Source organism: Oncorhynchus keta, chromosome 2, assembly GCF_023373465.1.
Source record: "Oncorhynchus keta strain PuntledgeMale-10-30-2019 chromosome 2, Oket_V2, whole genome shotgun sequence".
NCBI classification, from domain to species: Eukaryota; Metazoa; Chordata; class Actinopteri; order Salmoniformes; family Salmonidae; genus Oncorhynchus; species Oncorhynchus keta.
Window position 1 is genome coordinate 10,892,525 of NC_068422.1, and position 27,551 is coordinate 10,920,075.

Below are 27,551 nucleotides of genomic sequence, written 5' to 3' on the forward strand. Positions count from 1 at the left end.
GGGATCCCTCACCAAGAAGGACTGTGACCCGACCTGGGGATCCCTCATCAAGAAGGACTGTGACCCGACCTGGGGAATCCTCACCAAGAAGGACTGTGACCCGACCTGGGGAACCCTCACCAAGAAGGACTGTGACCCGACCTGGGGATCCCTCACCAAGAAGGACTGTGACCCGACCTGGGGAATCCTCACCAAGAAGGACTGTGACCCGACCTGGGGAATCCTCACCAAGAAGGACTGTGACCCGACCTGGGGAATCCTCACCAAGAAGGACTGTGACCCGACCTGGGGAATCCTCACCAAGAATGACTGTGACCCGACCTGCGGATCCCTCACCAAGATGGCTGCAGACCGGAAGCAGTGGTGCGCTCTTGTGGACGCCTCAGGTACCTCAACATACACAGATGATTTAGTGAGTTAATAAATGTTTATCACCCTGTTTGAGATGATCTCCTAGATCAGGGGTATAGAAATCTTACCCTACAAGGTCCGGATTACTGTTGGTTTTCTCATTAATGGCTGCCACCTGGTGTCTTAAGCCTAAATGAGTCCCTGATAAGAGGGGAAGAATGACATTAAGCAGTGGAACGGTCTTTAAGGTTCCAACATTTATTATCATAGTCAAATACAAACCACTCCTGTATTCACAACCATTGACCCATAAAGGGCGATTTTGGACAGCCTTGAACATTCTCCTGGTGCTGATTCTGCTGACTGAGATACCCTACGAAGTGTTTACCATTGTTCTCAAGCCGATCTCAATGTCTAGGTGCCAATCCCATCTGAAGTGATTAAGGGCCGTTGTTTATTTGGCACATTGTGCTACCACCAAGACTACCTCCATCTATGGTACTAAATACAACACATCCTGCCTACGAGGATTGGAGAGTAGGCCTTGGATTAAACACTCACTAACATGTTTGTGTTTCCATTCCCAATAGAGCATCTAAAGAGAGAGTCAACATGCTCACTATCAAGCGTTAAAGAACCAGCCACTTTCTCCACAGAAGAGATATTTATTGGGATGGTATAGGAACACGTCAAGAAGCAGCCGTATCTCAGAAGAATATGAATAGAATAAATCCACATGAACGTTTGACATTCAACCATGAGGGTGCTTGTGGACATGGTTGTGGTTTGTAAGTGTCTGCAGATCTATAATTCATAAGCACAAAGATCTCACACAGACAGACAAGATAGGCAGATCAATATATACAATATACCAACATGCAGAAACATATAGGACAATACTGACTACACACAGTTTTACAAGTGCAAAGCCAACCTTCATAGAGCAGAGCAAAGTGCTTCACTTTGTTTAGCTGGGATAACTTATCAGGTGACATCACAGGCATTGTAATACACTGCATCAGTGTAAGAAAATATCAAAATACCACTATATATTGTATTACTGGGTAATCAGCTTTTCATATGGTCCATTTCACAGCATCCCCAGATGCCAATGTATCAGGTTTAAGGCACTACTATATAAAATAGGTCTTACTCCATATTACATCAGTGGGCTGGGGTTAGCTTTAATGTCATATCCTGTCACATGTTAAGGGGTCCCGCTTTTCAGATCTAAAGAGATAGACAGTTGTGTAGGGTTTGGTTAAGTTTGAATACACCAACACTACACAACAGGATCTTTGTAGACTCCCATCTGTAGACTGCCAACATTCTTACTCCACCTGTCAGCATAAACAACATAGACAAATGCTTGAAATATCCTTTAAAATGTACATCTGCAGTTCGAACAAAAACACTGAAACAAGCACTGCATTCTTGCAGAAAAGTGACATGCTAATGCCCTCAGATATATATATATATATATTTTTTTTTTTTAAATGTCCAGTTCAATGTGATTTATCAAACATCTCAGCTATGACAAAGTCCTTACATTGGAAGACAAACAGTGAAATATATGTATTAAAATAAGGCTTAAACTTATTCAGTTCATGGAGTAAATATATATTTATATCAGAAACTGTGTGTGTGTGCACGCGTGTTAGGTTACTGGCTGAAGATTACTTTTATTGAAAGAAACTGATAATGATTTATGAGAGATGCTCTCATAAAATTTCACCAAGCACCTAGACCTTACTGTAACCTGTATAACTCAGTAACATTATACCATAAAGACCTTGTGCAGTCAAAAACGTGATTTCTGTTTTTATTTTGACACGGAGGTTGGAATAATACTGTGAAATTGTGAAATGCCCTTTAAGTGTAAGAGCTTTTGAAAAGACTGCCTGAAATTGAAGCCTGTTTTGGTGGGATGGAGTTTTGTCCTGCCTGGTGACATCAATAGACCAATAAGAAACAGAGTTCCAAACCTCTTTGCCAAAACTGCTAGTTTTCCCTTCCACACTCAGACCACTCTGACAGTATTATCAATATTCTTTCTTGAAAAATTGCTCTTTGCTAAGAAAGCTTCATTTTATTTGACCATTTTAATTTAAAACAATCACAGTAAGGTACTTAAATTGTTACCCAGAAATAATTTGCTATTGAGATATTAAAAAACTGTTGCATTGGACCTTTAATAAAATAGTATATGTCACACCATCAATCATACAATAACCCATGTTGCCTGCAACCTGCCACAACATGGGTAGTTGAAATAATACTTTTGTGGCTACTTTCTCGAACACAGATCACACCTAGTCCTGAACTAAAAAAAAACACTTTCAATTAAGAATTTCCATTGAGCATGCTTCTCAGTCCAGGACTAAGCTGAATCTGGGTTTGGGAAACCAGCTCGAGGTCTTAAAAAAAAAAAAAAAAATATAAAACTCTTCTCGTACAGAGATGTTTCTTGTCTTTGAAAAGAAGTCACTTCAAGATGTCACGTCACTGGAAGCCACTGTCACTCAGGAAGAAAGAAGAGTTCCATTGTTTCTTTCATCTCTCCTCACTGGGGAGTGTCTCCATAAACAAATACCGTCACTGTGGAAATGTCCTGGAAATGAAGTTGTTCGTTATTATTTTCTGTATCAACAACTGATGAGTCAGGCAGTGACAAGTATTGGTTAGTTCAAGGTTGAATGGGTGTGTGTGCACATGCTCTTTGGTTCCTGCAAGTGTGTGTGGCAGTGCGAGTCCAGAAAACATTTAGTGTTCTTTCTGGTATGCGTGCTGGTCTGTACACAGCAAATTCTCCAGTGTTAAATCTACCACTCTTCCAGTGTCTATATGGGTCCACACTTTCCAGTGTTAAATTAACAAACCACTTAGTGTAAAGCCTTATTTTCACATTTCCCAGGTTGTCTTTCAAGTAAATTGTGGAGTTACCACCCATGACTGTATTTGTTAATGACAGAGACATGGTTGTTGCATTTGTTCATTTTCAGTCTTGTGGCCTTCACCAACTGAGATCCTAAGCAAATGTTATCATTAAAATTGAATTCTTTATGACAATACATATTTCATTAGGCCTTATTTTGATGTATCCTGTGAGTGGCCTGAAACTCACGGTTTGGCCTGCAAGTACATTTCTGCTGGCTTGCAAAGTGATGTGTAATTCCTAATGGAATCCAGCCAGAGTGGGATATCCAACATTTGGAATGTTTTATTTTTTATTCAGAATGATTGCCAGGATTGGGAATACTAAGATACTGTAGGAGACTCTAAAGTATCTAAACTGGAACAACCATTTCAGTAATGGGTGCAATAATTCCAGGTAACATATTGGATTAGTTTAGAAAAATGTACGTTATATTTGAGTAGAACAAGATTAATTAATCTGCAAAAACATAAAATAAAGATTTGAAAAAAAAACATGCAATTTACCATGCTGGGAAATATGATAATGATTGGAGTCAAAGCTGGTTATTAACACCAACATTGGGGTTCTATTACACAACTCAGTGTTAATTTAACACCTACAGAGTTAAAGTACACAACACCAAACACGTACAGCGCCCCGCAATCCATCCCTTCCTCCCTCTGTCAGAGTGTGTACGCATGTCTTCCCTATTGGTGCTTCATCGGGCTCATCAGTCACTCTCTCCGTAATTCATTAGCAATCTCCCCTCTATCACAGAGCCGTCTCTGGGGTCCCCACCCCTCCACTCTTCTCTGCTCCCTCCATCGCCTTTCCCGAGCCTGCCCTCACCCCTTCCGGCTGCTCGCTCTCAGTCTTCCCTCCATCTGGCAGGCTGTTGAGCTTCTCCATCTCTGCAGGGGCTCCATTCTCTAGATGGGCTTCGGGCTCATCTGACTTCTTCTTGATGCACAGGAAGTTGCCCAGACAGATGACAATAGAGGCCAGAATGACCTCACAGCCAGCAAGCAGGAACACATGCATGTAGTTATGGGTGGTGTCCAGCAGACGACCTACGCAGAGGAAAGGAGAAGAGAGAGGTTATACAGGTATGAAGAGTTCATTACCTCCTATCCATTCAAGGCATAAGCGGTTTACTACTAGCTAAAGCAGTTTATTAGTAGCTAAAAATGTTCTTATGTCATTTCTGTCTATACTGGCTTCTGATTGTTTGAAGACTTCGTTCTAGACCACTAACCCCGGCTCAGCCCTAACCCCATGTCCACACCCCGGCTCAGCCCTAACCCCATGTCCACACCCCGGCTCAGCCCTAACCCCATGTCCACACCCCGGCTCAGCCCTAACCCCATGTCCACACCCCGGCTCAGCCCTAACCCCATGTCCACACCCCGGCTCAGCCCTAACCCCATGTCCACACCCCGGCTCAGCCCTAACCCCATGTCCACACCCCGGCTCAGCCCTAACCCCATGTCCACACCCCGGCTCAGCCCTAACCCCATGTCCACACCCCGGCTCAGCCCTAACCCCATGTCCACACCCCGGCTCAGCCCTAACCCCATGTCCACACCCCGGCTCAGCCCTAACCCCATGTCCACACCCCGGCTCAGCCCTAACCCCATGCCCACACCCCGGCTCAGCCCTAACCCCATGTCCACACCCCGGCTCAGCCCTAACCCCATGTCCACACCCAGGCTCAGCCCTAACCCCATGTCCACACCCCGGCTCAGCCCTAACCCCATACCCACACCCCGGCTCAGCCCTAACCCCATGCCCACACCCCGGCTCAGCCCTAACCCCATGTCCACACCCCGGCTCAGCCCTAACCCCATGTCCACACCCCGGCTCAGCCCTAACCCCATGCCCACACCCAGGCTCAGCCCTAACCCCATGCCCACACCCAGGCTCAGCCCTAACCCCATGTCCACACCCCGGGTCAGCCCTAACCCCATGTCCACACCCCGGCTCAGCCCTAACCCCATGTCCACACCCCGGCTCAGCCCTAACCCCATGTCCACACCCCGGCTCACCCCTAACCCCATACCCACACCCCGGCTCAGCCCTAACCCCATGCCCACACCCCGGCTCAGCCCTAACCCCATACCCACACCCACACCCCGACTCAGCCCTAACCCCATATCCACACCCCGGCTCAGCCCTAACCCCATATCCACACCCCGGCTCAGCCCTAACCCCATATCCACACCCCGGCTCAGCCCTAACCCCATATCCACACCCGGGCTCAGCCCTAACCCCATATCCACACCCCGGCTCAGCCCTAACCCCATATCCACACCCGGGCTCAGCCCTAACCCCATATCCACACCCGGGCTCAGCCCTAACCCCATATCCACACCCGGGCTCAGCCCTAACCCCATATCCACACCCCGGCTCAGCCCTAACCCCATATCCACACCCCGGCTCAGCCCTAACCCCATGCTCACACCCCGGTTGAACCCTAACCCCATATCCACACCCCGGCTCAGCCCTAACTCCATGCTCACACCCCGGTTGAACCCTAACCCCATATCCACACCCCGGCTCAGCCCTAACCACATGCTCACACCCCGGTTGAACCCTAACCCCATATCCACACCCCGGCTCAGCCCTAACCCCATGTCCACACCCCGGCTCAGCCCTAACCCCATGACCACACCCGGGCTCAACCCTAACCCCATGTCCACACCCCGGTTGAACCCTAACCCCATATCCACACCTCGGCTCAGCCCTAACCCCATGTCCACACCCCGGCTCAGCCCTAACCCCATATCCACACCCGGGCTCAACCCTAACCCCATATCCACACCCTGGTTGAACCCTAACCCCATGTCCACACCCTGGTTGAACCCTAACCCCATGTCCACACCCTGGTTGAACCCTAACCCCATGTCCACACCCCGGCTCAGCCCTAACCCCATGTCCACACCCCGGCTCAGCCCTAACCCCATGTCCACACCCGGGCTCAACCCTAACCCCATGTCCACACCCTGGTTGAACCCTAACCCCATATCCACACCCCGGCTCAGCTCTAACCCGATGTCCACACCCGGGCTCAGCCCTAACCCCATGTCCACACCCCGGCTCAGCCCTAACCCCATGTCCACACCCGGGCTCAACCCTAACCCCATGTCCACACCCTGGTTGAACCCTAACCCCATGTCCACACCCCGGCTCAGCCCTAACCCCATGTCCACACCCGGGCTCAGCCCTAACCCCATGTCCACACCCCGGCTCAGCCCTAACCCCATGTCCACACCCGGGCTCAACCCTAACCCCATGTCCACACCCTGGTTGAACCCTAACCCCATATCCACACCCCGGCTCAGCCCTAACCCCATGTCCACACCCGGGCTCAACCCTAACCCCATGTCCACACCCTGGTTGAACCCTAACCCCATATCCACACCCCGGCTCAGCCCTAACCCCATGTCCACACCCCGGCTCAGCCCTAACCCCATATCCATACCCGGGCTCAACCCTAACCCCATATCCACACCCTGGTTGAACCCTAACCCCATGTCCACACCCTGGTTGAACCCTAACCCCATATCCACACCCCGGCTCAGCCCTAAACCCATGTCCACACCCGAGCTCAACCCTAACCCCATGTCCACACCCTGGTTGAACACTAACACTAGCCATAACCCTAACATTAATCCTAGCGTCATGTCCACACCCTGGTTGAACCCTAACACTAGCCATAACCCTAACATTAACCCTGGCGTCATGTCCACACCCTGGTTGAACCCTAACACTAGCCATTACCCTAACATTAACCCTGGCGTCATGTCCACACCCTGGTTGAACCCTAACACTAGCCATAACCCTAACATTAACCCTGGCGTCATGTCCACACCCTGGTTGAACCCTAACACTAGCCATAACCCTAACATTAACCCTGGCGTCATGTCCACACCCTGGTTGAACACTAACACTAGCCATAACCCTAACATTAACCCTAGCGTCATGTCCACACCCTGGTTGAACCCTAACACTAGCCATAACCCTAACATTAAAGCTAGCATCATGTCCACACCATGGTTGAACACTAACACTAGCCATAACCATAACATTAACCCTGGCATCATGTCCACACCCTGGTTGAACCCTAACACTAGCCATAACCCTAACATTAACCCTGGCGTCATGTCCACACCCTGGTTGAACCCTAACACTAGCCATAACCCTGGCGTCATGTCCACACCCTGGTTGAACCCTAACACTAGCCATAACCCTGGCGTCATGTCCACACCCTGGTTGAACCCTAACACTAGCCATAACCCTGGCGTCATGTCCACACCCTGGTTGAACCCTAACACTAGCCATAACCCTGGCGTCATGTCCACACCCTGGTTGAACCCTAACACTCGCCATAACCCTAACATTAACCCTAGCGTCATGTCCACACCCTGGTTGAACCCTAACACTGGCCATAACCCTAAGGACATGTCCACAACTAACTCTAACCTAATGCTTCCCTGTAGGTACCGACCTGCTCCAGGCGGTCCCACCAGCACAGCGATTGCCTCCATGAGCAACACCAGCCCTAAAGCGCTGGAGAACTTCTTGGTGCCCACGATGGCCATGAGAACCTCAAACTGCAGCGCCCCTACCATCCCGTAAGAGAGGCCAAAGAAGATACAGAACACCACCAGACCAGGGTAGTCTGTCGCCTGCCAAAAGAGAAGCAACATTTAGTTACATTATACGACCATAGAAATATAATTACCATTACTGATGAATAATTTTAATTATATGGATCCAATAGCTTGGTATCTCGAGATCCGGTCAATACAGGAATGCCATAATGATACAATAAATGTATTAAATATGATTTATGTATTGTTAACATCCATATACAGTGTAAATACATCCATCCAAATAATATCAATCAAAACTCGTTGCAGCCTTACCTGTGAGCTGACCACGTCGGTGATGCCATTAAAGAGTATGGCGAAGCTGAACAGATACACACATCTAGGACGCACCCACTTCATCCCCGCGATCAGCCCACACGTGGGCCGGGCGAAGATATCAACAAACCCTAGGATGGTGAGGAGGAGGGCAGACTTGGTGTCTTCATTCCCCATCTCCTTGGCATAGCTCACCACAAACACAGGGGGCACAAACAGACCCAGTACCATGATGGACGCAGCTATGGCATAGATGAGGAAACCTCGGTCTTTAAATACGCTAAAGTCCAGGAGCTTCTTCAGAGGTTTGGGCTTTTTTTCTGCTTGGTCTACAGCCTGTAACTCCTGGTCCTGGGGCTTCTTGGGGCCCACCAGGGGCCTCATCAGGGCCCCACATGCGCAGCAGTTGAGCAGCAGACCTCCCAGGATGAGGAAGCCGCCTCTCCAACCGTAGTGGTACTGCAGTACCTTTGGGGGTGAAATATGAAGAAAAACATTAACAATATCGATGATCTGTAACTCCAACAGAGCATATCATTTCCCCATTGTATTTCTTTTAATCGTTCATCAGAGTAGCACACATCTTTCATTGTGTTCATACATGTTTCTCCCTACATCATAATACTGATCTACAACTGCAGAGAGGGAGACTGAAGAGGAGAAGTGTAGTACCTGTCCCAGAGGCGAGAGGCAGCAGAGGGCCACGGGGCTCCCGGCAGCAGATAGTCCGTTAGCTAGAGGCCTCTTCTCACTAAAGTAACGATTCAGCATGATCAGAGATGGCTGGAAGTTCAGTGCCAGGCCCAGACCTGGTAGAAAAAGGGAAACAGTTCAATTGTGTGTGTTTACTAACCCGTTATAACTCCAGTACAGAGGTAGATGTGTGTTTACTAACCCGTTATAACTCCAGTACAGAGGTAGATGTGTGTTTACTAACCCGTTATAACTCCAGTACAGAGGTAGATGTGTGTTTACTAACCCGTTATAACTCCAGTACAGAGGTAGATGTGTGTTTACTAACCCGTTATAATTCCAGTACAGAGGTAGATGTGTGTTTACTAACCCGTTATAACTCCAGTACAGAGGTAGATGTGTGTTTACTAACCCGTTATATAACTCCAGTACAGAGGTAGATGTGTGTTTACTAACCCGTTATAACTCCAGTACAGAGGTAGATGTGTGTTTACTAACCCGTTATAACTCCAGTACAGAGGTAGATGTGTGTTTACTAACCTGTTATAACTCCAGTACGGAGGTAGATGTGTGTTTACTAACCCGTTATAACTCCAGTACAGAGGTAGATGTGTGTTTACTAACCTGTTATAACTCCAGTACAGAGGTAGATGTGTATGATACTGGTGGCCAAGGACGCCAGAATCATTCCCAAGGAGGCAAAGAGCCCTCCCACCATCATCACTGGCCGACACCCAAACTTGTTCACCAGCACACTGCACAGTGGACCTGCAGACACACACATATGCACAATGGGGTGTGTGTAAGGCCAGTACAGAGCTGAGTAATAGAAAAAGTGTTCCAGTTCTCTGCCCCTTCCACTTGGAATGAGCTACAAAATCTATGGTGGAAAATGAATTGGGGGACTGTCAATTTCACCAAACCTCCCCCCAAAATATATTCTGTTCAATGTAGATAATGTGTGCTTAGTGCTTTAGGTTGTAAATGTCTCTGAAATTTTGTGCTGCTATTTTGGCCAGGTCTCTCTTGTAAAAGAGAGGTTTCATTTCATTCATGTATTAGACATTTTGTAGATTTTCAGTGGTAAAGTAGTGGTGTAACAATGTGTTGTATGATGCATTGTTTAATTTAAATGTTTTGTGATGTAATTCCCTCCCCCCTTACTGGGGAGCCATAATAAACCCCAGGAATAGTAGCTACTGCCTTGGCAGGAACTACTGGGGATCAATAATAAACCACAGGAAGAGTAGCTACTGCCTTGGCAGGAACTACTGGGGATCAATAATAAACCACAGGAAGAGTAGCTACTGCCTTGGCAGGAACTACTGGGGATCAATAATAAACCACAGGAATAGTAGCTACTGCCTTGGCAGGAACTACTGGGGATCAATAATAAACCACAGCAAGAGTAGCTGCTGACCTGGCAGGAACTACCGGTGGATCAATAATAAACCCCAGGAAGAGTAGCTACTGCCTTGGCAGGAACTACTGGGGATCAATAATAAACCACAGGAAAAGTAGCTGCTGCCTTGACAGGAACTACTGGGGATCAATAATAAACCACAGGAAAAGTAGCTACTGCCTTGGCAGGAACTACTGGGGATCAATAATAAACCACAGGAAAAGTAGCTGCTGCCTTGGCAGGAACTACTGGGGATCAATAATAAACCCGAGGAAGAGTAGCTGCTGCCCTGGCAGGAACTACTGGGGATCAATAATAAACCCCAGGAAGAGTAGCTGCTGCCCTGGCAGGAACTACTGGGGATCAATAATAAACCCCAGGAAGAGTAGCTGCTGCCTTGGCAGGAACTACTGGGGATCAATAATACACCCCAGGAAGAGTAGCTGCTGCCCTGGCAGGAACTACTGGGGATCCATAATAAACCCCAGGAAGAGTAGCTGCTGCCTTGGCAGGAACTACTGGGGATCCATAATAAACCCCAGGAACAGTAGCTGCTGCCCTGGCAGGAACTACTGGGGATCAATAATAAACCCCAGGGAGAGTAGCTTCTGCCCTGGCAGGAACTACTGGGGATCAATAATAAACCCCAGGGAGAGTAGCTTCTGCCCTGGCAGGAACTACTGGGGATCAATAATAAACCCCAGGAAGAGTAGCTGCTGCCTTGGCAGGAACTACTGGGGATCAATAATAAACCCCAGGGAGAGTAGCTGCTGCCTTGGCAGGAACTACTGGGGATCAATAATAAACCCCAGGGAGAGTAGCTGTTGCCTTGGCAGGAACTACTGGGGATCAATAATAAACCCCAGGGAGAGTAGCTTCTGCCCTGGCAGGAACTACTGGGGATCCATAATCAATACAAATACCTAGTAAAATAAAATGCCATACATGAAGATCCTGTCAGTTTGGTATAGACTCTGGAGGTTGTAATGCCCAGGTCTGACACCTTCTCTACTCTTTCTTGTACTGGCTCACCATTGGGAAAACACTTCAGTTGGATATACACAATACCAGTATGCATGTATGTATGCATGCATGTGTGTGTGTGTGTGTACCTGTGCCATAGAGCATGGCCAACAGTATAGAAGAAATCCATGCACAGTCGCTATATCCCACTCCGAACTCCCTGATCAACTCCTTGAAAAACACACTGACAGCCTTGGGGAAGGCATAGGAGAACCCAGTGATGACAAACCCTCCGGCCAGCACGGCCCAGCCCCACCCTCCGTCTGGTGCCTTCACATCACTAGGCTCATCGTCTACCACGGCTCCTCCCATGATGCTCTCTGCTCGGAGATTCCCTCAACCCTCTGTCCCGTCAGCTTGGGTCAGAACTGAGAGAGAAGAGACGTAGATGTAGACAGTAATAGAGAAGTGGGTAACATCAGGGTTAGACACACAGTGTATAAGGGAGGGTCAAGTTATTACTACAAGTTATGAGATTGGGGCACCACAGATGATACAGAATAAAGGAATGGCGTTTTGGGATAGGGATTTTCAATAAAGTGAAAGCTACTGTAGTTAACAATAAAGCAGCATGGATACAACACTTGGCAATAGGCCGAGGCCTAGAATTTAAGAGTTGGGAAATAATGGCTTGTCTGTGGTACATAAGCTAATATTTTAGCAATGTGTATCAATTATCAATAGGCACAGTCATAAGATAAGGCCACAGCTTAACGCCAACAAGCAAAGAAAGGCAGTCAGGTTGTGTGCTTATTTATCTGTGTTGAACTCTGGGAGCTTCTCAGGGGCTCTGGTACACATTCCAAAGTTCTTCCTTCTATATAAATCCATAAAGTGGAGAGGACTCAATGTCCTAAGGGTGTCTATCAAGAGCTCAAAAACATATTTGTGTGCTACAGAGGTCATTCAGGAGGGAGTCCACTATGGGACATGGACAGTTTGACAACAATTGAATAAAGGCATTCACAGTATTTTATAGTTCTAGGGATGGTTTGACTCAGCCTACGTGACCTCTGATTGGCCGAGCTTCAGGTCAGTCCTTCCATTTGAGTCACAGTGTGAAAGAAGGTGTGACTGAGTTAGGTCATGTTCATAACAATGATGTCCATAACTGGCTGTACCAATGGCTGTACCTTCAGTCACAGAACCTGTTTCAATGTTCATGTCATTTCCTTGTGTTTCCGTGGATACCAAAATTGACATAGATCATGATTAAAACATTTCTTTAAAGTTATTACTATCTGAAATAAAAATGTACACGAAGCATAGTGAAAGACATAGCATAGTAACACAATGATATCGGACATTCTCAAAAGGACACTCGGAGCCAAAGAGTAGGAAATGTAAGGTTTTGGCACTCTGTGTCCTTTGGGGAAGAGAATGTAAGGTTTTGGCACTCTGTGTCCTTTGGGGAAGAGAATGTAAGGTTTTGGCACTCTGTGTCCTTTGGGGAAGAGAATGTAAGGTTTTGGCACTCTGTGTCCTTTGGGGAAGAGAATGTAAGGTTTTGGCACTCTGTGTCCTTTGGGGAAGAGAATGTAAGGTTTTGGCACTCTGTGTCCTTTGGGGAAGAGAATGTAAGGTTTTGGCACTCTGTGTCCTTTGGGGAAGAGAATGTAAGGTTTTGGCACTCTGTGTCCTTTGGGGAAGAGAATGTAAGGTTTTCAGTGAGGTTCAAACTCTTATTATTGTAGCAGTCTGGTCCCATGTTGTTTTCCAGGGACTACACTCTGCAACATCTGGTTGTTGTGCAAAGTAGAAGGGTTTCCATTGATAGAGGCCATTTGCTGCCGGGTCCAAGGCTCGTTCCATTGTTATTCAATGGTGCCATTTGGGTGGCTGTAATCTCAATTTGAAAGGGGGGGAGGACAGAAGTGGGAGAAGGGTATTTCTCTGGGTGTTCCTGGATGAGCTGAAACCAATGAAGAACTATAACAACAAATCAAAACAAGGAGACATCCTGTTCCAGCACCCACACCCTGCAGAAAAAACACAGCAGCATCCTCCACAGTACAATAACAAAAAAAGCGCGCAGACTTTCACATCCATTGACTTACGTCAATGGGACACTTCTGGGAAAATTCAGATCTGCAGTTAGACTATCGGTTATATACTCCTTCAGTGTCTATTAGCCCTCTGATCTCTCATTTATTTCTTTAGTACAGAAAAAAGGTTTGGAGTCAAGGTTTTACACAATATCTGTGATAGTCCAGGAAGTTGCTTTTTATTTTTTTATTTAACCAGGTAGGCCAGTTGAGAACAAGTTCTCATTTACAACTGTGACCTGGCCAAGATAAAGCAAACAAATGTACAGTCAATAACACAAAATAAAATAAAGATTTTTCTATTTATGTTCCCTTGTGTGCAAATGTAGACAATAAATAGGCGAAATAATTACAATTTAGCATCAACACTGGAGTGATAGATGTGCAAGTAGAAACAATGGGGTGCAAAAGAGCAAGAGGATAAGTAACAATATGGGGATGAGGTATTTGGATGGGCTATTTAAAGATTGGCTATGTACAGGTACAGTGATCGGTAAGCTGCTCTGACAGCTGATGCTTAAATTTAGAGAGGGAGATAAGTCTCCAGCTTATTTGTTTTATTTTTGCAATTCGTTCCAGTCATTGGCAGCAGAGAACTGGAAGGAAAGGCGGCCAAAGGAAGTGTTGCTAACACTGCTGGAGCGAGTGTTGCGGGTGGGTGTTGCTATGATGACCAGTGAGCTGAGATAAGGCGGGGCTTTACCTAGCAAAGACTTATAGATGACCTGGAGCCAGTGGGTTTAGCAACAAATATGTAGTGAGGGCCAGCCAACGAGAGCATACAGGTCGCAGTGGTAGGTAGTATTTGGTGACAAAACAGATGGCACTGTGATAGACTGCATCCAATTTGCTGAGTAGAGTGTTGGAGGCTATTTTGTAAATGACATCGCCAAAGTCAAGGATCGGTAGGATAGTCAGTTTTACGAGGGTATGTTTGGCAGCATGAGTGAAGGAAGCTTTCCAGATTTACTTTTGGATTGGAGATGATTAATGTGAGTCTGGAAGGAGAGTTTACAGTCTGACCAGACACCTAGGTATTTGTAGTTGTCCACATATTCTAAGTCAAATCGTCCAGAGTAGTGATGCTAGTCAGGCGGGAGGGTGTGGGCAGCAAATCGGTTGAAGAGCATGCATTTAGTTTTACTAGCATTTAAAAGCAGTTGGAGGCCACGGAAGGAGTGTTGTATGGCGTTGAAGCTTGTTTGGAGGTTTGTTAACACAGTGTCCAAAGAAGGGCCAGAAGTATACAGAATGGTGTCGTCTGCGTAGAGGTGGATCAGAGAATCACCAGCAGCAAGAGCGACATCATTGATATATATACAGAGAAAAGAGTCGGCCCGAGAATTGAACCCTGTGGTACCCCCATAGAGACTGCCAGAGGTCCGGACAACAGGCCCTCCGATTTGACTCACTGAACTCTATCAGAGAAGTAGTTGAACTGTCCCAGTAGCCAACAGCAGTCTCTTATATAAGGAGGCTGCAGTGAAACGGTCTCAGGGAGGGTGTGGGAGAAATTATATACATGATTATAGTAACACAAGAGAAAGATACACTTATGGGTTAATTTCCTGTTCTGGTAAAATGCATTGTCTATTGTATAGGACAGGAAGCAGATAAAGGCCATGGGAGTATGGGGCAGCTGGGAACACTAAGACCAGTATGTCCAGCCTAGACCAGCTGGACATACAAAGATCAGACGGATAGACAAAGGAGGGGGGGGTCAGCCAAATGACCAACTGATGGATTACAGACATCAATCGCATCACAGGGGAGACACATAAGTCTGTTTGATCTTAGACAACCATATGAAGAGAAGGCGACCAGAACAGCTGGACACCCTAAAGCTAAAGGAGATGAAAGACACATACAAAAGGGACACAGAGTTAATTACGTATATTATCTTTAGGTCAAAGCAAGGGTCTTGTCATCATTATAATCGGACAGAAAGCAGATGTGGGCGTTACTGGGCTGAACAAGCAGGATGCACAGATTGGGAGGTAACTGTATTTGCATTGGGGGATGTTGATGTATGTGTGGATATAAAATGAAGAGTGAGAGCTCTGGAAAAGGGGTGGGTCCCGCGGGGCACTCCGGCTTGTTATACTGCTGTATTAAAGCCTGATTGATTTCACAAAGTTCTGGTATGTGTTGTATTTGATCCGAATTTCCACTACAAGGGTAGCCGAGGGGATGACTGTTTCATATTTTAGGTTATTACCTGCTGAGGGGGGATAAACTTTGAGGAGGCCAGGATCATTCCCAATGAGGCAAATCACAGATGTGGCACATCATTGTGCACGTTATGTTACACATCATGAAATATATTTATACAAATTACAGACAGTAGCAAAATAGAAATCAATTAATTGAATATGAAATGCATTTCACAGTGATTGACATAGGCCTATACTGTTTATATGTTGTTTGAATAATATTTAGCCTACGTTGCTCGTTTGTGTCAATTGCAGCTCTGGAAGAGAGAATCCACACTACAATGGTGAAAGTGGAGTGGGGTCGTGTTTTCGGTGATTTATATTCATAAATGTATTTTTTTTACAAAAATGCATCTCTCTCCCAAAGGGCTTTATTGGCGTGGGAAACATGTCTACATTGCCAAAGCAAGTGAAATAAACAAACATAAATTAACAGTAAACATTACACTCAAAAGATTTCAAAGGAAGAGACATTTCAAATGTCATTATGGCTATGTAGTGTTGTAGCGAGGACAAAAGGGAAAATAAATAAACAAATATGGGTCTGTAGTCAAAAAGATATAGAAAATAGCATAGCTCAACTAGGTTGGCGCTCTCCCTCCTGCCTTCCCTCCTGCCTTCCCTCCCACTTCTCTCCTAAAAAGCTCTGTTAATGTCAGAGATACGCTTGTTTTTGTGAGGAAACATCTAAAAATAACAGGAATTTCACAATATGAAAAGCGTATACTAAAATACTACATGTCATGTCTCAAAATTGATATGCATCTTACCTCTATATTGTTTTCTGTCCTCCTGATTTGAGAAGAAAGATGACGAGTTCAACGGTGAGCCTGTCAGTTTTCCTTAATTCTCTCACAGCATCTGGCCTAGCTGACACAATCTATTTTACAGATTAAAAAAAAACATTTGTCCTCCAATAATTTACCCGCCGTAATTTTGACCATCCTACAAGAGTAAAAAATACAATATCATTTTATTTATGATAGAGACATGCGGTTTGGACCATTGGTTTTCTTAGTGGAGTATCTGCACAATGAACACATTTTACCTGTTGGTCAAAATATGTGTTTGATTGGACACCTTATCACTATTGAATAATGCAACCAAACCATATTACACTCTTTAAAAATGCAAATAGGTGGGTGGGGCTGGCTTAAGAGTGTGTGTACAACGCTGAATGTGTGTAGACAAAGGAGAGCTCTCCAGTAGTACAAAAACATTCAAAAGGCCATTTTCTTAACAGTGTGGTTACAAGTTTGTCAACAGAATTACTTTCCACTAAAAAGCCATCTACACATTCAGAAATACTTTTTTTGCCAGCAAGTGACAGAATAAATACAACTTTGTTGATAATCTATCGACACTGATTAATAAATATGTTTAAAAAAAATCTAAGTAAACATCAGATTCCACAGCATTGAATCTGTAGCAAATCACCTACCCTTGAAGCAGCTGTAACTCTCTGAATGGGATGTGAGGTGCGCGTCTGCTGTATGAACTACTCCAGTGTCGCATGTAGCCGCCTGGCTCCCAACCAACAGGCAAACATACACTTCTCCCCTAGCCCCTAGCCCCACCTCTATAACCGGGTATCCCAACCCCTCGTGCTCCATGCAGCATTCAGCCAGCACTCCACTATCAGCTCTCCTAAAATAAGATTGACATTTCCCATCCCAGGACACATGCACGATTACTAGGATCACTTTCTCTGTGGATAACAGGCAATGCTGTACAGGCGGGAAACATTCAGACCTTTAACGAAGAGGGGTGCACTGTTACCGTGTTGCTCACATTGCCTAGAAGGCCGTGTCAGTTTGGGATTGGACATCCCACGGCATCAAGATCGAATGCTTTCCTGCTAGGACTTCTGCCAGGCCAAACTGACATACAACACATTTGCAAATACATTATCTCGCACACCTGTGGCACTGATCCTTGTAGACCACTGATTGACTATGACAGAGTACTGATGTCTGTTCAGAATATTCAGGGCTAAAGATCCAGTGGGACCAGGCAGGTTGTGTCACAGGCTAGATGTGTTCCCCTCTACACCAACACTATAGCTAAAAGTATGGGTCTGGCACAGGACAAGCCTTGGGACCTGTTATTTTATCATCGGGGCTTCCAGAAGCCAACAAGTACCAACCAACCATATCCATGTGGCATTGCGGTCTCTCTTGGCTTCAGGAATAAGTTTCCTGCCAAAGCAGTGAACATCTGTTGAACCCTGAATCCTAAACCAGTAGTTAACTTACAGCACAATGTAATGATTAAGAGTGAGAGTATTCCATTCATGGCTTGGATGACCAAGCACACAAAACACTACAATCTCGGTCACCTGTTATAACTACTGTTCTAGACCTTCTTGGACAGAAGAATGTAGGCACACCTGGACATCTCAGAATATATATAGTTCATTTACAAAGTATTCCCTTGCCTTTCTCCACATTTTGTCACGTTACAGCCTTGTTCTAAAATTGATTAAATTATTCTATACACAATACCACATAATGACAAAGTGAAAACAGAGCAAATTTATATATTTTTAAAAAAACTGAAGTATTCAGACCCTTTGCTATGAGACTCGAAATTAAGCTCAGGTGCATCCTGTTTCCATTGATCATCCTTGAGATGGTTCTTCAACCGTATTGGATTCCACCTGTGGTAAATTCAATTGATTGGACATGATTTAGAAAGGCACACAACTGTCGATACATCGTCCCACAGTTGACAGTGCAAAAACCAAGCCACGAGGTCGAAGGAATTGTCCGTAGAGCTCCGAGACAGGATTTTGTTGAGGCACAGATCTGGGGAAGGGTACCAAAACATTTCTGCAGCATTGAAGGTCCCCAAGAACACAGTGGCCTCCATCATTCCTAAATGGAAGAAGTTTGGAACCACCATGACTCTTCCTTTTGGGCCGGAGGTAGCCTAGTGGTTAGAGCATTGGGCCAGTAACTGAAAGGTTGATAGATCGAATCCCTGAGCTGACAAGGTAAACATCTGTTGTTCTGCCCCTGAACAAGGCAGTTGACCCACTTGTTCCTAGGCTGTCATTGTAAATAAGAATGTGTTCTTAACTGACTTGCCTAGTTAAATAAAGGTCAATTACATTTTTTTAATACAAATCCCTAGAGCTGGCCGCCTGGCCAAACTGAGCAACCAGGGGAGAAGGGCCTTGGTCAGGGAGATGACCAAAAACCTGATGGTCACTCTTACAGAGCTCCAGAGTTCCTCTGTGGAGATGTTGGTCCTTCTGGAATGTTCTCCCATCTCTGCAGCACTCCACCCATCAGGCCTTTTTGGTAGAGTGGATGTCCTTGAGTGTCTCAATGTCAAAGTGGCCCATCCAAAGCCCAGACTTGAACTCGATTTAACAGGTCTGTAGAGACCTGAAAATAGCTGTGCAGCGACGCTCCCCATCCAACCTAACAGAGCTTGAGAAGGATCTGCAGAGAATAGTGGGAGAAACTCCAAATACTGGCGCGTCAAGCTTTTTTAATTTGATTTAACTAGGCAAGTCAGTAAAGAACAAATTCTTATTGACAATGACGGCCTACACCGGACAAACCCAGACGACGTTGGGCCAATTATGCACTGCCCTATGGTACTCTCAATCACAGCCGGTTGTGATACAGCTTGTAGAGTCATACCCAAGGAGACTCAAGTACTGTGTATAGGGTCTGTGACACCAGTTTTTTAAAAGTTTCCCTTTATTTAACTAGGCAGGTCAGTTAAGAACAAATTCTTATTTTCAATGACAGCCTAGGAACAGTGGGTTAACTGCCTGTTCAGGGGCAGAACGACAGATTTGTACCTTGTCAGCTCAGGGATTTGAACTTGCAACCTTCCGGTTACAAGTCCAACGCTCTAACAACTAGGCTACCCTGCAAATAAATTTGTCAACATTTCTAAAAACCTGTTTTTACTTTGTCATTATGGGGTATTGTGTGAAAAGGTCAAGGGGTCAGAAAGCTTTCCGAATGCACTGTATGTTCTGTACACTGTAACAAATGTGTTGAGTCAACTTAAAGCTAGAATCCTTACTTGAAACAATAACACTGCAGACACCATGCCTCTGTTTTGATAAAAAAAGATGAGGGATGGGCCTGGAGAAATGTAACAACTCTCAAATGTATAAAACAGAGCAATGGATACAAGGACTGCCTATGCATGGAATCAAAATGATAGTTTAAGCCATGAGGCTATACATTGTTTACAAACATTGGGGTAAAACAAGCATATTTTGGGTTCTGATGGGGTATGACAGTTGAAGTAAGCTTGGGGCAAGTATAAGATAGTGGCTTGCGAAAGTATTCACACACTTGGCATTTTCCTATTTTGTTGCCTGACAACCAGGAATTAAAATGTATTTTTTGGAGGTTTGTATCATTTGATTTACACAACACGCCTATCACTCTAAAGATGTACAAATATGAAATAAACAATAATTAAAACCCCAAAAAAACAGAACTTGAGCATGCATAACTATTCACCCCCCCAAAGTCAATACTTTCTAGAGCCACCTTTTGTAGCTGCAAGTGTCTTGGGGTATGTCTCTATTAGCTTGGCACATCTAGCCACTGGGATTTTTGCCCATTCTGCAAGGCAAAACTGCTCCAGCTCCTTCAAGTTGGATGGGTTCCGCCGGTGTAATGCAATCTTTAAGTCATGCCACAGATTCTCAATTGGATTGAGGTCTGGGCTTTGACTTGGCCATTCCAATACATTTAAAATGTTCCCCCTTAAACCACCCGAGTGTTGCTTTAGCAGTATGCTTAGGGTCATTGTCCTACTGGAAGGTGAACCTCCATCCCAGTCTCAAGTCTCTGGAAGATTGAAACAGGTTTCCTTCAGGAATTTCCCTGTATTTAGCGCCATCCACCATCCCTTCAATTCAGTTTCCCAGTCCCCGCAGATGAAAAACATCCCCACAGCATGATGCTGCCACCAACCTTGCTTCGCAGTGGGGATGGTATTCTCGGGGACTTGTTGGGATTACACCAGACATAGCGTTTTCCTTGATGGCAATTTTAGTATCATCTGACCAGAGTACCTTCTTCCATGTTTGGGGAGTCTCCCACATGCCTTTTGGCGAACACCAAATGTGTTTGCTTTTTCTTTTTCTTCAAGCAATGGCTTTTTTTCTGGCCACACTTCCATAAAGCCCAGGTCTGTGGAGTGTATGGCTTAAAGTGGTCCTAAGGACAGATACTCCAATTTCCGCTGTGGAGCTTTGCAGCTCCTTCAGGGTTATCTTTGGTCTCTTTGTTGCCTCTCTGATTAATGCCCTCCTTGCCTGGTCTGTGAGTTTTGGTGAGCGGCCCTCTGTTGGCAGGTTTTTTGTGGTGCCATATTCTTTCCATTTTGTAATAATGGATTTAATGATGCTCCGTGGGATGTTCAAAGTTTCTGATATTTTTTATAACCCAACCCTGATCTGTACTTCTCCACAACTTTGTCCCTGACATGTTTAGAGAGCTCCTTGTTCTTTATGGTGCAGCTTGCTTGGGGGTGCCCCTTGCTTAGTGGTGTTCCGGACTCTGGGGTCTTTCAGAACAGGTGTTTATATACTGAGATCATGTGACACTTAAATAAAGTCCATCTGTGTGCAATCTAACTAATTGTGTGACTTCTGAAGGTAATTGGTAATTGGGGCTTCATAGCAGAAGGGGGTGAATACGCACCACCGTTTTTCCGTTTTTTTTTGTGCATTTCAATTCACCAATTTGGACTATTTTGTGTATGTCCATTACATGAAATCCAAATCAAATAAAAAACATTTAAATTACAGGTTGTAATGCAACAAAATTGTAAAAATTCCAAGGGAGATTAATATTTTTGCAAGGCACTGTATATTCTTCAAGAATCAACTCCAAAAATGGATTTAGCAACCAAGGATTCTAGCTTTAAAATATCAAGGCAACAAGCTGCAATAGGATTGTGAGCTTGCTCAATAAAATAGTATTGCATTTGATTTAACATACAATTTTAAGGAAACCAAACGCAATAGGATTGTTTATATGAGCAATAGGAGTTTTCGCAACAATTGGACATATAGCTGAACCAACTTTCAGTTGAGTGAACATACAATTCAACCATATGTTCATATTTCCCAAGGTGCATTGCCTTGCGAGTGAACTGAAGTTACCACCCATTACTTTATTTGTTAGCGACAGAGACATGGTTGTTGTATTCAATGGTTCTTAGGCCAGGGCATTCACCATGTGATTGTCTAAGTGAATATGTCATCATAAAAATTTAACTATGACAATACATAACATAAGGTCTTTCTTTGAGGACCTCATTACACCCTAACATAGTGGTCTGAAACTCCTGGTGTACAAGCCACATCAAGCCTGGAAGTGACATTACACTGGCTTGCAGTGATGTGTAATTCCTATTGGAATACAGTCATTGAGGATTTTCAACAATATGACATTTTAAAATCACCCGCAATCTGCATTGAGAAAGACTTCCAGGGTGGGGAATATTGATTATTGAGACTACCTAAATCTCATTAACTGGGACCGCCATCTCCGTATCAGGTGCAACAACTAATAACAGATTGAATGAGTTTAGACAAAATGTGTTATGTTTGTGTAGCATAAGATTAAATCAACATACATGCAAAAACACAGGTATTGAAAGAAACAATTGAGAAGAAAAAAACCTGCAATAGAGCATTCTGGGAAATATGATAATGCTGGGCGTGGTTTTGAGCAAAAATTCATTTGTAATTTTACTCAACAAGCTGGTTCAAATTCAGCTCACTTCGAGCAGTTTGTTGAGTAAACAAACTTTAGCAAATTCATGTCCTTTTGAAGTCACAAAATAATGCTGATTAAGCAATTGGTGAATTTATATATACCGTATTTTTTTGCCTCAAATCTCACTGACTTATCTTTGCTATTAGGTCTTATTCATACTTTCCATGAAATAGCATGGGAGTCACATTGCTCCAAATGTCTTTCTGAGAGAACAGGCAAAAGGCTGAAACCATCAATCTTGTTTCAGAATTTGAACGCGTGAAATCCCTGGAGATTGGAGATTGGAATAATGCATAATCTCTTTCTAATGTTTAACATCTTTTTCCTGTTGAGGCTGAGCAATGTTATGATCCGAGTCAGGGAGAGGATGCCCGCGCAGATCATACACCACAACAGCCTACGCGCTCAACATGACAGTAGCAACTTACACTGTAAACGAAAACTTATATGGTTAAATTTATATGGTTATTTTGAGAGTTATCAAAATTAAAATTCTGCAACATACTGTAAATGGTGCACTGTAAAAAAAAAGTGTAACTTTTGTTTATGGTAACTTACTGGCAGCCAATTACCTGCAAGTTACTGAATATTTGTAAAAAAAAAAATGTAAGTACAGTATGTGATCTTCTGTAGCTCAGTTGGTAGAGCATGGCGCTTGTAACGCCAGGGTAGTGGGTTCGATTCCCGGGATCACCCATACGTAGAATGTATGCACACATGACTGTAAGTCGCTTTGGATAAAAGCGTCTGCTAAATGGCATATATATATATATGTTACTATAAAATCCAAAGGAGCTTTGGTTTAACAGTACATTACTGTAAAGAAGTGCTTTCTATACAGTAATGTACTGTTAAGATAAAGTTTATTTGGAATTTACAGTAACTTACAGGTAACTGGCTGCCAGTAAGTTACTGTAAAAGCAAGTAACTTTTTTTTTTACAGTACGAGGAAATAATTGCTGTATTCTCCATCCAACAAGAATAAAATACTGTATTTTTGGAGCACCAAAAACCTTTTCACCACTAGTGGGTGCATGGTATTGTTGTTTCCTAGGCTTATTAACAAATTGAGGTGTGCCTTGTAAGAGGCTATATTTGTTGCACCCGTTAGTGGTTTAGGGTTAGAGCGCTGTACCAACTCCTATGTGGTTATAGACCCCATCACTTTTAAATGTATAGGGGACAGAATGGAGTGGCAGAAAGTCATAAACCTTTAATAGTTGAGTATTTTGATGTGTCCTTTTGGTCTGTTTTGCCCTGTAGTTGCTGCCAGTTTGGAAGCCTTTGTTAAGGCCTCCAGCTGTAAGTGTAAGTGAAATAAAACACCAAACATTCATTAATAAGCTGTCGTGTGTAAACCTGCTTGCACCAATCCCATGTACTGTAGTTACAGCTAGTGTGAAATACAAACCCCTACCCCTCAATGAATTGGATTCATTCATCCATTCAGATTACGGTAGCATTTACTCTTTTTTTAACAGTCAATAAAGTCAATCAAACAGTATTGTACGGTGTGTCATTACACAGTACTTGCTTTGATACTGTATTTCATATTGCAGTACACCTACTGTAATTCTAATACAGTAACTTACCACTAGCTGTAAGTTACTGTCAAATTCACTCTCACCTTTACAGTATAGGCTATAGCCTAGTTGAGAATTCTCAACTCCACAATATGTAAATCACACCTCATGGAGTTGAGTGGCGATGGGTTTTGGAGGAGTGTACCTCCAACTATACTGAATAAAAAATAAAAATGTAACATGCAACAATTTCAAAATGTTTTCCAGAGTTCCAGTTCATATATTGAAATCAGTCAATTGAAATACATTCATTAGGCCATAATCTATGGATTCACATGACTGGGAATATAGATGTGCATCTATTGGTCACAGATACCGTAAAACAAAAGGTAGGGGGTGTGGATCAGAAAAACAGTCAGTATCTGATGTGACCACCATTTGCCTCATGCAGTGTGACACATCTCCTTTGCATAAAGTTGATCAGGCAGTTGATTGTGGGCTGTGGAATGTTGTTCCACTCCTCTACAATGGCTTCCAAAGTTACTGTATATTGTCGGGAACTGGAACACGCTGTCGCACACGTTGATCCAGAGAATCCTAAACATGCTCAATGGGTGACATGTCTGGTGAGTATGCAAGCCATGGTAGAACTGGGACATGTTGAGATTCCAGGAATTGTGGACAGATCTGTAACATGGGGCTGTCCATTATGCTGAAACATGAGGGGATGGCGGCGGATCAATGGCACGACAATGAGCTTCAGGAGCAGGTATCTCTGTGCATTGAAATTTCCATCGATAAAATGCAATTGTGTTTGTTGTCCGCCTGCCAATGCCATAAACCCACCGCCACCATGGGGAACTTTGTTAACAACGTTGATATCAGCAAACCACTCACCCACATAACGCCATACACCATGTCTGTGGTTGTGAGGCCGGTTTGACAAACTTCCAAGTTCTCTAAAATGACATTAACGGCTTATGGTAGAGAAATGAACATTAAATTCTCTGGCAACAGTTCTGGTGGACATTCATGCAGTCAGAATGCCAATTGCACGCCCCCTCAAAACATCTGTGGCATTGTGCTGTGTGAAAAAACTGCACATTTTAGAGTGAGTGTGTCCTACCCGCCAACCCCTCTTTTACGCTACTGCTACTCTCTGTTCATCATATATGCATAATCACTTTAACCATATCGACATGTACATACTACCTCAATCAGCCTGACTAACCGGTGTCTGTATGTAGCCTCGCTACTGTATATAGCCTGTCTTCTTATTTCTTTACCTACCTATTGTTCACCTAATAGCTTTTTTGCACTATTGGTCAGAGTCTGTAAGTAAGCATTCACTGTATTTGGCACACGTGACAAATATACTTTGATTTGTCCCCAGCACATGGTGAACCTGTGTAATGATCATGCGGTTTAAACAGCTTCTTGATATGCCACAACTATCAGGTGATGGATTATCTTGGCAAAAGTGAAATGTGCACTAACAGGGATGTAAAGAAGATAAATAAAGAAGAGAAATAGGAGAAATAGGAAATAAACACTTCTAAGATATACATTAATGATTTATATTGTTGATACTATGTATTGGTCAATGAGAGGATTTGAAGCTACCGGTCGGCCATATTGGCACTCCCCAGAAGAAGCAGTCGTCCATAGGAATGGATGGAATTCTACATTATTTCAATTCAAATGTTTCAAGGATTGTAGTGGGAACAGTAACATTTGTACTTTCTAAAAACTGATACATGTTTGTATATATTTGACATTTTTTTGTGTTCAACCTGCATAATATAATGTAAAAGTATGTATTAAGATGTCTAATAAAAAAAACATGTCAAAAACAAATGTAGATATTAATAAATGCAATTCTATAGCTTCTAAAATATGTTTTACAACTGTGGGTGAGTGCCATGATGGCGGCGCGGTGTTTTTAAAACAGCGCCCCCGTCAGTCATTTAGTGTATATATAAATCATTGATAAACATCCTACCGTAATATGTTAAATACCATCAGTTTGTGATATGGAACTTCACCTGTTTGACTTTGCCTAAAAACACATCTTCCTATCACAACAACCTGTTTGGCTACTAAAACTCATCACATCTACTCGTCTGAAGATCCTCCGTGTAATTGCATTGAATCCTACGTTAGGCATAAATGCACGTTTGGATCATTAAAGTTTCACTACCTCTACAAGCCATTATGTTGAAAAAATTATATTTTAACTGACTTCAAAGGTTGGCCGTGTGGTTGGTCCTTTTGCATGTAGGAATGTGAGACAATATATACACAGGAAAGTATAATTACATCAATTTTTCAAAGCGCTGCTTGTGAGTTCATATTTCTATCACCCGAAGCATGGCACAAGATGAAAATACATATGAGACCCATGCATATTTTCCGAGCTCTATGCATGCTTCAGGTGGTAGAAATCTGGACACATTACCAGCCCTTTGAAAAGTATATGTAATTATACTTTCCTGTGTATATATTCTCACATTCCTACCTGCAAAATGGGTCTTTAGGCTACACAGCTACAGTTGTGCAAAAATTACCATAGGTGCATACAGACAAAAATAATAAGTAATGCAATATTGATATGAGGTGATGACTTTGTATTAAAGCTCTTATAATGAAGCTTTATAATAAACACCACTGAATGAGGCTGCAAGTCACGATTTATCGACAAAACGGACCTCAGCAATCGGTTACATACAAAATTATCAACGGGTATGGAACTTCAATCATGCCAATGTTCAGCAGTTGCCTAATGATCAGGGTTGTTCATACCTGAGGATGCTTTGTCTTCTGGTCCGGACGATGCGTTCACGCCTCCTTCTCGTGCGCGTTTTTTATTTTAGGGAATGATCTAGAAAACTTGCGTAAGAGGGCTCGGTCCTAAAGCCATCCATTTTCACATATTTATTCCATGTCTGTGGGTTATACGTTGGTATGATATAGCTAAATATATATATTTGCATCATGTAGGCTAGGAGCTATATTAGTTGCATGCTGTCGAGGTAGCGTTAGCCAACCACCTGCTAGCTTAGCCCTCCCAATGTAGCTAACATCAGCTACGAATTTCTGCTGGCAGCTGTCATGTGTATCTGTGTATCTGAAATGTATGTCTCTCTCTTTCTCGCTCTCTCTCTCACTCTGTTTGAGTAATGTTCAAATCAAATTGTGTTAGTCACATGCGCCCGAATACAACCTTACAGTGAAATGCTTACTTACGAGCCCTTAACCAAAAATGCAGTTTAAAAAAAAATACGGATAAGAATAAGAAATAAAAGTAACAAGTATATTAAAGAGCAGCAGTAAAATAGCGAGACTATATACAGGGGGGTCCCGGTTAGTTGAGGTAATATGTACATGTAGGTAGAGTTATTAGAGTGACAATGCATAGATGATAACAACAGAGAATAGCAGTGGTGTAAAAGGGGGGTTGTAATGTAATGTATTATTTATTATGTAGCTCATGACTCCTTGCAGCCTGCATAACACAGGCTGCAGCTAGAGAGGCTACAGCCCCTTCGATGAGAATGGGGGCGTGCTCGGTCCTCCTTTTCTTGTAGTCCACATTCATCTCCTTTGTTTTGATCATCAAGTAACTTCCTCACCATTTTGGATAAGCATGCTCCGTTCAAAAAATGCAGAACCAAGAACAGATACAG

At 43.8% G+C, this 27,551-nt stretch overlaps 1 protein-coding gene across 6 annotated transcripts in view; it reads right to left on the minus strand.

The window, feature by feature from the left end:
- Positions 1 to 586: 586 nt before the first annotated feature.
- LOC118373365 (monocarboxylate transporter 4-like) overlaps positions 587 to 27,551 on the minus strand; it is a 48,328-nt gene continuing 21,363 nt past the window's right edge. For 2 of the 6 annotated variants that reach the window (XM_052471548.1, XM_052471559.1), the window contains exons 2-7: positions 11,404 to 11,682; positions 9,514 to 9,657; positions 8,869 to 9,005; positions 8,197 to 8,664; positions 7,776 to 7,956; positions 587 to 4,338 (exon numbers count right to left, since the gene is read on the minus strand). In XM_052471548.1, coding sequence (XP_052327508.1) covers positions 4,040 to 4,338; positions 7,776 to 7,956; positions 8,197 to 8,664; positions 8,869 to 9,005; positions 9,514 to 9,657; positions 11,404 to 11,626 — 1,452 coding nt within the window. In that variant the 5' untranslated portion in view covers positions 11,627 to 11,682 and the 3' untranslated portion in view covers positions 587 to 4,039. Of the gene's footprint in view, positions 4,339 to 7,775; positions 7,957 to 8,196; positions 8,665 to 8,868; positions 9,006 to 9,513; positions 9,658 to 11,403; positions 11,683 to 16,342; positions 16,453 to 17,013; positions 17,143 to 26,667; positions 26,962 to 27,551 lie in introns of those variants that run through there. The other 4 variants (XR_008071755.1, XM_052471565.1, XM_052471521.1 and 1 more) reach the window with 4 other exon arrangements.